This window comes from Juglans regia, unplaced genomic scaffold (assembly GCF_001411555.2).
Source record: "Juglans regia cultivar Chandler unplaced genomic scaffold, Walnut 2.0 Scaffold_678, whole genome shotgun sequence".
Lineage (NCBI taxonomy): Eukaryota > Viridiplantae > Streptophyta > Magnoliopsida > Fagales > Juglandaceae > Juglans > Juglans regia.
The window spans coordinates 1-12083 of NW_023361643.1; the positions used below are offsets into that span (position 1 = coordinate 1).

The following is a 12083-nucleotide window of genomic DNA, read 5'->3' on the forward strand; positions in this document are numbered from 1 at the left end:
GGATTCTCAAGCAAGCATGCACGAGTGGAACTCACATGCACATGCCTTTATTTGTAACAAAGAATTGATTAAATCAACACAAGAATTGATTTAATCAATTCTTTGCTACAAGTAAATTTGATGTTTATTCACAACAAATCCATCCATTGAAACAATTAATTTAACAAGGTCTATCATATGTTGCAATAACTGAAAACTTGAGAATGTGATAATAGAGTGAATTAGTTGTTCCATACCTAATTAATTGCTTGGTTTTGTTCCATGGGATTAGAAATATTAGTTTACTTGCATCATTTTACTTGCATTAATTGAAGTTTTTCTTTCATTTCACAACTATTATACTGCTTAAATTTGTTTTTGTTGTTTGTTGTCAGATGAGTTCGGCAGCAAGTGAAAATGACGATTTGACTAATTTCGACCCGTTTGACTCGGAAAGTTTTCAAAATGATGAATTTAAAGCAAAATGAAGGAAACGGTCAAATGTGTGGACTTTTTTTGATATTGTTCCTGATTCTGAGATCAATGATGGCAAGCCACGAGCTAAGTGCAAGATGTGTGGAATTACTTACATGGTAACGAGCAAATATGGAACCGAAAATATGAAGCGTCACATTGACACATGCCTTAGGAGAAGTTAATGAGATATTGTTAAGATGATGGTATCACAAAATAGTATAAATATTTTGGTAAGCACTCCTAAATTTGATACTGAACAATATAGACAAATTTTGGTAGCTGCCATTGTGAAGCACGAACTGCTTTTCCGTTTGTTTGTTGAATATTCGGGGGTGAGATCTTTATTACAATATTTCCGTCCAGATGTTTCAATTATTTATAGGAATACTGTCAAAGTTGATTTGATTAAGATGTATCATCAAGAAAAAAAATATTAAATGCATGTTAAATAATTCTCTTGATAGAATTAGTCTAACATATGACTTGTGGACTTTTATAACCACTAATGGTTATATGTGCGTTACAACACATTTTATGGAAAATAATTCTACAGAAAAGGGTTTTAAACTTTTCTTTTATGCAACCACCACATAATGACATCTTTGTCTGAAAAAACTTATAATTTGTTATGTGAGTGGAGAATTCAACACAAGATTTTTGCATTTACTTTAGACAATGCTTCTTCTAATGATGTTTCAATAGAGTTGTTAAGAACTCAATTGAACATTAAGAAAGCTCTTCTTTGTGATGGTGAGTTCTTTCATCTTTATTGTTGTTCTCATATTCTAAATTTGGTAGTACAAGATAGGTTAAAAGAAATTGATGTTGCTATTCAAAAAGTTCGTGAAAGTATCAAGTATGTCAAAGGATTACAAACAAGAAAAGTAAAATTTATAGATTCAACAAATCAAATGCCTTTGGATAGCAAAAAAGAGTTGAGACAGGATGTCCCCAATAGATGGAATTCTACTTTTCTTATGCTTGAAATTGCACTTTTCTATCGTCTTGCCTTTGTTCATTTGGAGTTGACTGATTCCAATTTTAAGCATTGTTCATCAATATCTAAGTGGAAAAAAGTACAGAAGATTAACGACTTATTGAGAGTTTCTTATGGAGCCACTTGTCATTTTACGGGGATCAAATATCCTACAACCAATCTCTACTTTCTATCAGTGTTTTCAATTTAGTTTACATTAAAGTGGCACTTTGAGGGTGAAGATGACTACATTAAGAGAATGTGTTGTAAAATGCTTCCTAAGTTTGAGAAATATTGGTCCGAGTTCAATGTGTTGTTGGCTATAACAATTATATTGGATCCTCGATACAAACTTCATTTTGTTGATTTTTCTTATACAAAACTTTATGGAGAATATTCCATAGAGTATATGAATGTTCGGATCAAAATGTCATGTATTTTCATGGAATATGTTCTTCTAGTGCTCCCACAATGACATGTTCTACTACGACTTCTGATAGTATTGTTAGTAGAGAGGAAAGTCAGTCTTCATATGAAATTTATTTATTTCAAGTAATATCAAATAATATTTTTTGTTTAATGATTTATTCTTTCATATGAGCTTTTTGCCCATATGAAAAAAATTCAATTGGGTTTTTACTTGGATGAACCTAAGGTAGATAGAAATGCAAAGATTGACATTCTTTCCTTTTTGACAAGAAATGAATTTCGTTATCCTGATCTTTCTCGTATGACTCGTGACATTTTGAGTGTTCCCGTTTCTACAGTTGCATATGAATCTACTTTTAGTGTTGGTGGGCGTATCATTGATCAGTTTAGGAGTGCACTAAAATCAGATATTGTTGAAGCATTAGTCTGCATTAGAGATTGATTATATGGCAATGAGCAAGGTAATATTATTTTTATTTTATTGAATAAATGACTGTAATTTTTCAATAATATAGAACTTTACTGATGTCTTTTTTTTAATAGAAACACAATAAGAAGTTAAATTGAACGAGTTAACCGAAGATATAATGGAGTTGGAGAACAACAAGGGCAAGGACTTGGAGGACACTCCACCTCATTGTTCAAGCTCTAAATTTATTTAGATTTGTATTTTTATTATATTTGAAATTGTAACATTAATAAATTTATTATGTGTGTTTTGTTTATTATATTTGGGATATAATTTTAATATATTATTACAATGTGTGTGGATCATATTTGTTTAGATTGTAATTTTAGACTTGTAGTTAATTTTTTTTATAGATATTATTTATATTTAAATATTTATAATTAGGCCAAACGGGTCATGTCTTGTCGTATTGTGTCTATTCAACCCATTAACGTAAATGGGTTGGAACGGGACGAGTCAGGTCGAGTCAATTTATTTCTTATTCAGTTAATGTGTCATAACGGGTTGTGTTGTGTCAACCCGTTATATTATCATGCCGTGTTCGTGTTTGGAATTTTGACACGAAATCCTTAACGGATCATGTTCGTGTTGACCCATTAAGTGTAATGTACACACTCTGACACGACACGAACACGACCCGTTAACACGATTTGACACCCCTAAACAAATTAAAAAAAAATATATATTACTAGAACAATGAACAGTAAAACTAAATGTGATGAATTACTGTTGTAAAAATAAAAATTGTATATTAAAAAATAGAAGAAAAAACTTATTGACAAGTCAAATCTAGGTAGACACTATGACCTGATCACATGATTGCAGAGTTTGGTTAGCAAAGAATCTCACATCAACGTCTGGATCTCCACTGAGTTCGGCCCAATTGAAACGAGTTGTCGTAACAAATCTAGGTAGACACCATGACATGATCCTTGACTGTAGAGCTTGGTTGCCAAAGAACCACACATCAACATCAAGATTCTCACTGAGTTCGACCAAACAAGGATGAATTATATTGTCAACTGCTTCCATTGTTGAAAAATCACCTAAATGAATGATCAGTCTTTATTAGACACGGTAAGTGGGAAAATGAAGTCATATTAGTGGACCACCTATTTTTTTATGCATTAATGGCCACAGAAAGGTATTTGGAACCAATAATTTATGAGTCCATCGTAGGAACAAGTAGAGAAATTGCTTGTAAAATGATGATCCTATATAGATTGTGGGGGGTTGATTATGATAGAGAATTTTTGTGATACCTCATATGATATGGATAATGGTAGGTGGTGTATGAGATCCCACATTGCTTGGGAATGAAAAGTTATTGCTCTTTATAAGGTTCCAATGGGGCTCCAATTGTATCATTGACTAGTCATTTTGGAGTATAGGTCATGTAGTTTGGGTCTTCCATTAGAGCGTTACAAATGGTATCAGAGACTATCACAACCAGAAATGTGGGACTTAAGCCATGCAACCTATAATAAACAGGCCCGGCAAGGACGTCGAAAATTTAAGAAGGGTAGATTGTGATACCTCATATGATATGAATAAGGGTAGGTGGTGTATGAGATCTCACATTGCTTGGGAATGAGAAGTTCTTGCTCTTTATAAGGTTTCAATGGGGCTCCAATTGTATCATTGACTAGTCCTTTTGAAGTATAGGCCATGTGGTTTGGGCCTTCCATTAGGACTTTACATTTGATTTCTATCTATCAAATTTTTTATTTAATGAAAAGTAATGTTATATATTTGAAGTACGGAAGTGCTGTATAATTATTTAAAAATAAATAAAAATTTATTATTAAAAAAATAATTTTTAATATAAATTTTATATTTACCTAATTTCTTTAAAAAAATGAGCTACGCTTACCCACTCTAAACAAATATCATTATTTCTCTTTAAAACAAATTATTGGTTGGTTGTGATGAAAATGAATATGACTGAAAATTTTGTATACACGTGGTGTCAAAGTCCAACGTCAATGTGGTGTCAACGTTTGGGTTTAAGTCAACATTGATGATGTCATTACAATAATGCCCTACCTCTGGCGTGGTACCATTGGAGGTCATTTGCAACCCATTACTGTGGAAAGTTAATAGAAAGACTTTGTTTAATTCAATGCAATATCAATACAATTTTTAATAGAAAAAGATATTTCTTATATCGGGTCACATGCAAAGTGGTTTTTTTAGGAATGCAATTTATAGTTTTAGATTATGTAAATTATACATATTTTATCTGAAAAAATAATTGGACCCATTATTGAAAAGTAGATTCTTAATCCAATAAAATTGATCTTTTGATTAGTCATTTAACATATAAATTCAAAATGACTAACACCCCTCGCTCTTAGGAATAAATTGTTTGGCTATGAGAAAAAAATTGTTATTAACTCAACTAAGATAATACAGTAATCATTATATCCCCTCGTGAATTGGGAATTGGATCGGATAACAATAATAAAAATTAGAAGAAAGATAAATGACAAGTCAAATCTAGATTGACATCATGACCTGATCACATTACTGCAGAGCTTGGTTGGCAAATAACCTCATATCAACATCTGGATTCCCATTGAGTTCGATCCCACTTGAACGAGTTGTCATATCAAATTCAGGTAGACACCATGATGTGATCCTTGACTATAGAGCTTATTAGTTAACAAAGAACTCTACCTCAACGTCAAGATCCTCGCTGAGTTCAACCAAACAAGGATGAATTATCTTCCTGACTACTTGCATTGTTGAAAAATCATCTCAATCAGTGTTGATCAGTGTTTATTAGTTAAGGAAGTGGGATAATGAAGCCATATCAGTGGACCACCTATATTTCGATGCATTAATGGCCACATGCAGGTGTTTGGAAGAGGTGTAGAGTTTATGAGTTCATCACAGGAGCAGTGTAAAAATTGCATGTAAAATGTGATCCGATATAGATTCTGGGACTTGTTAGTCGATCCAAGATCGGCCTGGAAGAGAAACTTCAAGTTTTTTCAAAAGAATTAGACCAATGAAAAAGTAAATAAATAAATAAATTGCACGGACCAAAAACTTAGAATGCGTTACTACCTACTCTTTTCAGAGAGCCTATAATTATAATAAATAATTAAAATAACGTACACATGGTACTTGGATGCACCTTCTATATGCATTGATTAATAAAATTATATTTTGGTTGAATATTTTTTTGGGCTGTGCTAGTCCCAACCAAAATTCGGTACCGATACCGAATAGTATAAGGAGAGATTTAGATTTAAAGATAAGTTGAGATTTAAGATATTTTATGAATAATAGAATAAAAATTAAATTATTTATTATATTTTATGTAGGAATTTAGAAAAATTATTTTGATATTTGAAAAAGTTAAATTATTTATTATATTTTGGATGAAAATTTGAAAATGTTATAATTATGAGATGAGATTAGTTGATGTGGGTTTTGAATCCAAACCTAAATCTCTTTTTTGTTCTCATTTTTTTTCAAATATTTTTTGAATCAATTTAAATATTTTTTTTAAAAAAACTAAAATTTACATACTTACTAAAAAAGCATTTGCCTAACTATTGAGTAAAAAAATAAAAGTAAAATTCGTTATATATACAAATTTGTTGGGAGAAGTGTTTCTCTATTTTTTTTTTTTTTTTTTTTTTTTAAGTAGATTTTCTTTACTAACTTGAAGATCTCTTTAAGTGCCACAAGTTGAGTTTTTTTCATCTCAAGTACTGTGTCTCAACTCACAAAACAATTGAGGCCTAAGTGTTCAAATATTTCTGCATCTGGTTGTGTATTTTGATGAAAAAATTTAACTTTGCTACAGTTTTCTCAAATTTTGGAAGCTATGAAGGTAGTTTTTTCCTAAATTATTTATTTATTATTTATTTTCTTTTTTGTTTCTTTTAAATGTTTTTATTTCTATATTACAAATGTGATAAGTACAGTTGTTTTGTCTTTTCTTAAACTATTTTACAACTTAATTTTCTACTGTTATTTATATCATTATCATTATTTTTACATTTTTATAATCATTTAAAAATGAGTTTATCATTAATTAATAGAAGATTATAAATGTTGAAAACATTATGGTTTATGAATATTAAATAATTTAAGAAATTTTAAAAAATAATCGAAGAGATGAATAGTTAGAAACATGAAGAAGACAAATTAACCCTTGTTTGAAAAAAAAAAGGTTGAAAAGAAATGAGTTAAAATATGCCAAAATGCTGATCTAAAGGTAATAGTTAACATTTGCGGCATTCTCTTGTGTTGCTGCTCACTTCCATACGTGCTTGATGCTACAAGCTGCTGAGATTATTTCCTTTTTTTTTTTTTTTTTCATATTCCTACAATCTTCTTGAAACTCTTTTGCATTTAATTTCACAATCAACCAATATAATTATGCCTCTTTATTAAAAATGAACTTTAATATTACAAAACTACCCTTCATTTAATATTGAGTTGTAAGTTATGCCCACTCATTAAACCCTACCAAAAAAAAAAAAAAAAAAACATCATAATGCAGTTCAGTGATAAAGGGTAAAATATCTTATCTTATCAAAATAAGAAATTTATGTGAATCAAAATTTTGTATACCTTTCATTGGGTCATGTGAAGTGATATGAAAACATATTATATAGAAGATAGAGAGAACATATACAGCCAAGATTAGGGCGATTACGATAAGATCTAGTGGGGCCAACATGTGAGAAAGAAATATTAGACAATTTATGATTTCTAAAACAAACCTTGGTTGGCAAAGAAATTTTATTTTGTGATTAAGGAAGTATTTTTTAATAATATTATAAATTTATTTTATTTTTTAAAAATATTTAAAATTATTAAAAATATTTATATAAAAATAATTATAAAAAAACACATAAAAATATATATGCTAAAACCAACAGTGAACCCCGCATCAACGTCAAGATCCTCCGTAATTTCGACCAGACAGGGACGGCCACTTGCATTGTTGAAAACAAAAATGTTAAATCACCCGATTGAAATTGAAAGTGAAATTGAAAGGTCGGAGTTCTCGTGGTAAATTTAATGATTAAGAAATTATTTTTTTAACGACGTTGTAATTTTTTTTAAAAATATTTAAGAATATGAATAAATGAATAAAAAATAAAAATAAAAAAATAAGAAATTTTTTTTGTTCTTTATCATAACTAACTCGTACCACATCTTCGGTCGATGTAGTATTGCTCTTGTTGAAAAATTAGTCCGATCAGTGGTAAGTCTTTATTAGATAAGTAGAGTGAGATAATTCAGTGATAACAAGTAGTTTATGATTGATCTATCACAAGAGCAGCGTAGAAATTGCATGTAAAATGGTGATTCCATAAAGATTGTGGGGTTTGTTAGACATTTAAAGAGAAATTTAAAGTTGTTTACCATTATATCTGAAAGTAAAATGATTGGGAGTGTCTTGCAGCATTTGTTGGCTTCCAATTTGCTTGTGTAAGTCCATTTCTAGTGATAATAATGTATGCCTCTTCCCATATCTTCAAAGATATGCAGGCCACGTGCTAGTTGGACTTATATGCCATCCTTGCATGTTTGAGTTTTCAATGAATCGATTCAGTGTGAGTTTGGATCTCAAATTCATCTCAACTTATCATTACAATTTTTTTAAATCTCAACATAAACTATATTAAATAATTCAACTTTTTCAAATCTCAAAATAATAATAATAATAATAAATAATATTCTAATAATATTTTATTATCTCAACTCAACTCACTTCAACATCTAAACGCAACCTCACTCTCTTGGACTTATAGGGCATGGGTTTTTGTCTTCGAAAATGCTACGCATTCTCATCCCCATTGCTATATATCTTATTGTGTTAATGTTAATGCGACTTTTAATTTATAATGTTGTTGTGACATTATTTGTAACAATATTTGGATAAACTTTTGTGTTAAAAAAATTTCATAATTATCGGGAATATTGCATGCAGAGCAATGCTAGATACAATCTCTATTTAAGGATTGCAATGCAAGTTTAGGCAAGTTTATCTTTAAAACTTTTTAAAATTATAAAACTATCCCTCCTAAAATAATATTTTTTTCTTATTTAATAAAGCGTTTACATATTATACATTCCTCAAGTGGGGACTGTAAATAGAATTTCTCTTACATCAATGCAGTGAAATGAGAGTAGAATGTAAGTACAATATACTGCTCAACTAATTATTAAAGTAATTGATATTTCTCTCCTTTTTATCTTTTATTTCGAGTAAAATGGACATTTCGAAACAGATTATACACGATTGTAACTGGCATATGATTCCACCGCGACTTATAAAAAATATAAAAAATGATTCCACTGTAATTTATTTTTTTAATACGTGGGAGGGGATTTAATTCTTAATTCTCTTAATGAGAAATCAGTGTGTTATCAATTGATCCCAAAGATCTCAGCCGCATTCACGTTTTGTTATCAGATACTTGGTGCCAATAAAATAAAAAACAATTTACATGTGTTTACTTACAGATCAAAAGAAAATGATTGACACATGATTATTTTTATAATATTTTATCTAATTATGTTTTAAATGAAGAAAGATTTTTATAAAATAACGTTCTTTACATAAATATCCTATTTTAAAGCATAATTAAAAAAAAAAATTGTAAAAACTGTTCTACATTTATCGTTACTCCAAAACAAATGCCAAAAGCCCGCATCTTTGAAAATCGAAGTCCACGGTATGTCGGTAACTCTGACGCTGCCTACATTGACTCTTGAGCTCGCAGAAGTATACATAAGATGAGAGTGCAACTCTTTTGGCACTGACAAGGGATGTTGCTAGGACAACCATGGATTCGATGAGGCTATATGGTGTGTTGCGGCTCGTGGTTTTGGCTTTCTTGGTGCTTCCAGCGGTGGTGTTGGGCGGCAGCAGTACACGGAGATGCAAGTTTCCAGCAGTATTCAACTTTGGAGACTCAAACTCGGACACCGGAGGAAGATCTGCCGCATTGTCAGAGGTTAATCAACCCAATGGAGAAACCTTCTTTGGACATCCTTCGGGAAGGAATTGTGATGGCCGTCTCATCTTAGATTTTATAGGTAACTGGGCTAATCCTCTGATTGCAGTTTCATTTTGAAGAAAAACTCTATAGGTAACTGGCCAGAGGAACGGCGGGGAAACCGGATCCCACTTGGCAAAATGTAAATGACGCCGTTTGCATTTTCCTATATACGCATGTGTTTATATCATCTTGTTCATCTGTTTTAGTAACTTCAGGAAAAACACAAATAATGTTGCCACAAATAATGTATTGCTTCAAGAATTAAATGATGAAGGTTTTAATTGCAACTTCAAGCTGAAAGTTCCTGCCAGGCACGCTCCCATTAGTGTTTTTTAAAGTCCTGCTAGAAGCCCACGAAGATTGATTTCTGGGGATCTCTTTCCTTCTTCTGTGACTTTTCAAGAATTTTAGGATAGCCTTGTTACATGCATAGTCCCGATCAGTCCCCTTCCAATCCCAAAATGGCAGGATTTTTTCTTTCAGACCAGACGTGAATGATTGGATACCTTGGATTTGCAGAAAATTGTTGGAAAGGATTAATCGAACCCCACCAACGACTTCCTCTATGAAAATACCAAAGATATCACCAACCCAAAAAAAAAAAAAAAAATAGGCATTTATTTCACAGCTCTAGATGGGATGCATCCTGGATAGCAAATCTGCAGATGTTCAAATTTCTCCTACCCACGACGAGTCCCACAGACCTCTCTCTGCTTCAGTTTCTGCAGGCCTCTCTCTGCTTCTTTTCTCCTACCCATGCCGACGACCACTCTCTCTACTTTTTCTCGTGCACACAAAGACAATCAAACCAGTCCATCATTCAAAATCAAACCAAACTTTACCCAAATCCACAACCGACCCATCATTTCGAAAGCTTCTGGCAGATCTAAGATTGAAGATGAACAAGCAATCTCTGCTTTTTCTCCTACCCACGAAGACGACCACAGATCTGAGTTGTAGAAGACGACCCCTCTGCTCTGCTTTTTCTCCTAACAAAGTTTGGGCATTTGTTGGTTTCTCTCCTTTCATCTATTTCTTTTCGTCCGTTTTCTTCTTCTTCATTTTTTTTTTTAATATAGCCTCTACATGGCATTAGCCAATTACACCGCGGTTCCCCACCGCGGTTGTACGTAGAAGAACTAATAATGCATGTGTGCTTGTATATTTTTACTTATTTCTCGATCCCAATGCAGCCGAGGAGCTGAAATCACCATACCTGAGTCCATACTTGGACTCGATCGGGACGGATTTCAGGCATGGTGCAAATTTTGCAACAGGAGGTTCATCCGTTCGTCCAGGAGGGTATAGTCCATTCCATCTCGGGATTCAGATTTCCCAGTTCATGCGTTTCAAATCTCAAACAGAAGCTCTGTATAACAATCAACTTGACCCTAGCAGTCAGTCTCTCTCAAGCCCCCTCTCACTCAGTGTACCTTGTATGCTAAAAGATGCTTCAAAATACAGTACTTTGTGGTCCTGAAAGCTTACTAACAATGAGCATTGAATTTGTAAATTTTGGCTCCAGGAAAGATGCCACCAGTCAAAAGCAGCCTCCCAAGGCCTAAGGACTTCTCAAAAGCTCTTTACATATTTGATATTGGACAGAACGATCTGTACTATGGTTTTCAATACACAACATTAGAACAAGTTCGACTTTCCATCCCTGATATCTTAAGCCAGTTATCCCAAGCAGTGCATGTAAGCAAACACCACCTGATGGTTATAATTGAACAATTTCTGACAATAACTAATTATTCTAGCCGTTCTTTTGGTCATTGTTTCAGCAATTGTACAAGGAAGGTGCAAGAATATTTTGGGTACATAATACAGGCCCAATCGGTTGCTTGCCAACAAGGGTTATAAATGACCGATCTAAGCCTGGTAATCTGGATCAGAATGGGTGCGTGAAGCCTAATAATGAGATAGCTCAGGAGTTCAACGGGCAGCTCAAGGACATGGTGTTTAAACTGAGGGCACAGCTCCCTGATGTAGCATTGACACATGTCGACATGTATTCCGCTAAATATGCACTAATCAGCAATGCAAAGAATGAAGGTAATGATAATTTTATATACAAACATCAGTAGCAGGGGGATAATAATCCACTACCCATTGCAGATCTAATCTTTTAACTGTTTGATGATGACAGGTTTTGTCGATCCATTTGAGTTCTGTTGTGGGACTTACTATATTGATTGTGGGAAGAAAGAAATAGTTTATGGAACGGTTTATGGTAATCTATGTCAGAATCCATCAAGGCACGTTAGCTGGGATGGCATACACTACTCTGAGTCAGCCAACCTATGGGTTGCAAACCGAATTCTCAATGGCTCCTTCTCTGACCCACCAGTTTCAATTCGGGAGGCTTGTTATCATCCCAAGAATTTGTAAGCACATTGCAGTATGTTAATGAATGCTGCTCGTAATAATAATTCTTTTTGAATGGTCCCCTGAATATGCAGTGTGAAAACGAGTACTCTTAGTAGCTTGATTTTGCAATCAGGCAAACATCAACTTTCAAGGCGACCAAAGTCGGTTTTATTTTCTGTACTGTATGTACTATTTCCTGATGTATTTCTCTATTTACTAAAAATTATCTTTACGAAAAAAAAAAAAAAAAGCAGCTAAAAGAAGCTTCATTGTTGGGAATTCTCCATCCTTGTAACTTTCAGAAAAAGGGAAGGACATGGATACCCATGGATGCTATTGAGTTTAT

General features: G+C 32.7%; 1 protein-coding gene across 1 annotated transcript; it reads left to right on the forward strand.

Moving 5' to 3' along the window:
* The first annotated feature begins 9045 nt into the window (after positions 1 to 9045).
* LOC118346099 (GDSL esterase/lipase At3g27950-like) lies at positions 9046 to 11819 on the forward strand. The gene is made up of 5 exons (XM_035687110.1): positions 9046 to 9404; positions 10561 to 10764; positions 10893 to 11065; positions 11152 to 11422; positions 11517 to 11819. Exons 1-5 carry the CDS (start codon positions 9152 to 9154, stop codon positions 11756 to 11758), a joined length of 1143 nt encoding a protein of 380 aa, XP_035543003.1. The 5' UTR covers positions 9046 to 9151; the 3' UTR covers positions 11759 to 11819.
* Positions 11820 to 12083: the final 264 nt, after the last annotated feature.

What these genes read in the sequence shown, in the direction of transcription:
- LOC118346099 (XM_035687110.1), top strand. Translation starts at nt 9,152, where the DNA reads ATGGATTCGATGAGGCTATATGGTGTGTTGCGGCTCGTGGTTTTGGCT. An exon ending in TCTCATCTTAGATTTTATAG is followed by an intron (nt 9,405 to 10,560) that starts GTAACTGGGCTA and finishes ATCCCAATGCAG; the next exon opens with CCGAGGAGCTGAAATCACCA. An exon ending in CAATCAACTTGACCCTAGCA is followed by an intron (nt 10,765 to 10,892) that starts GTCAGTCTCTCT and finishes TTTTGGCTCCAG; the next exon opens with GAAAGATGCCACCAGTCAAA.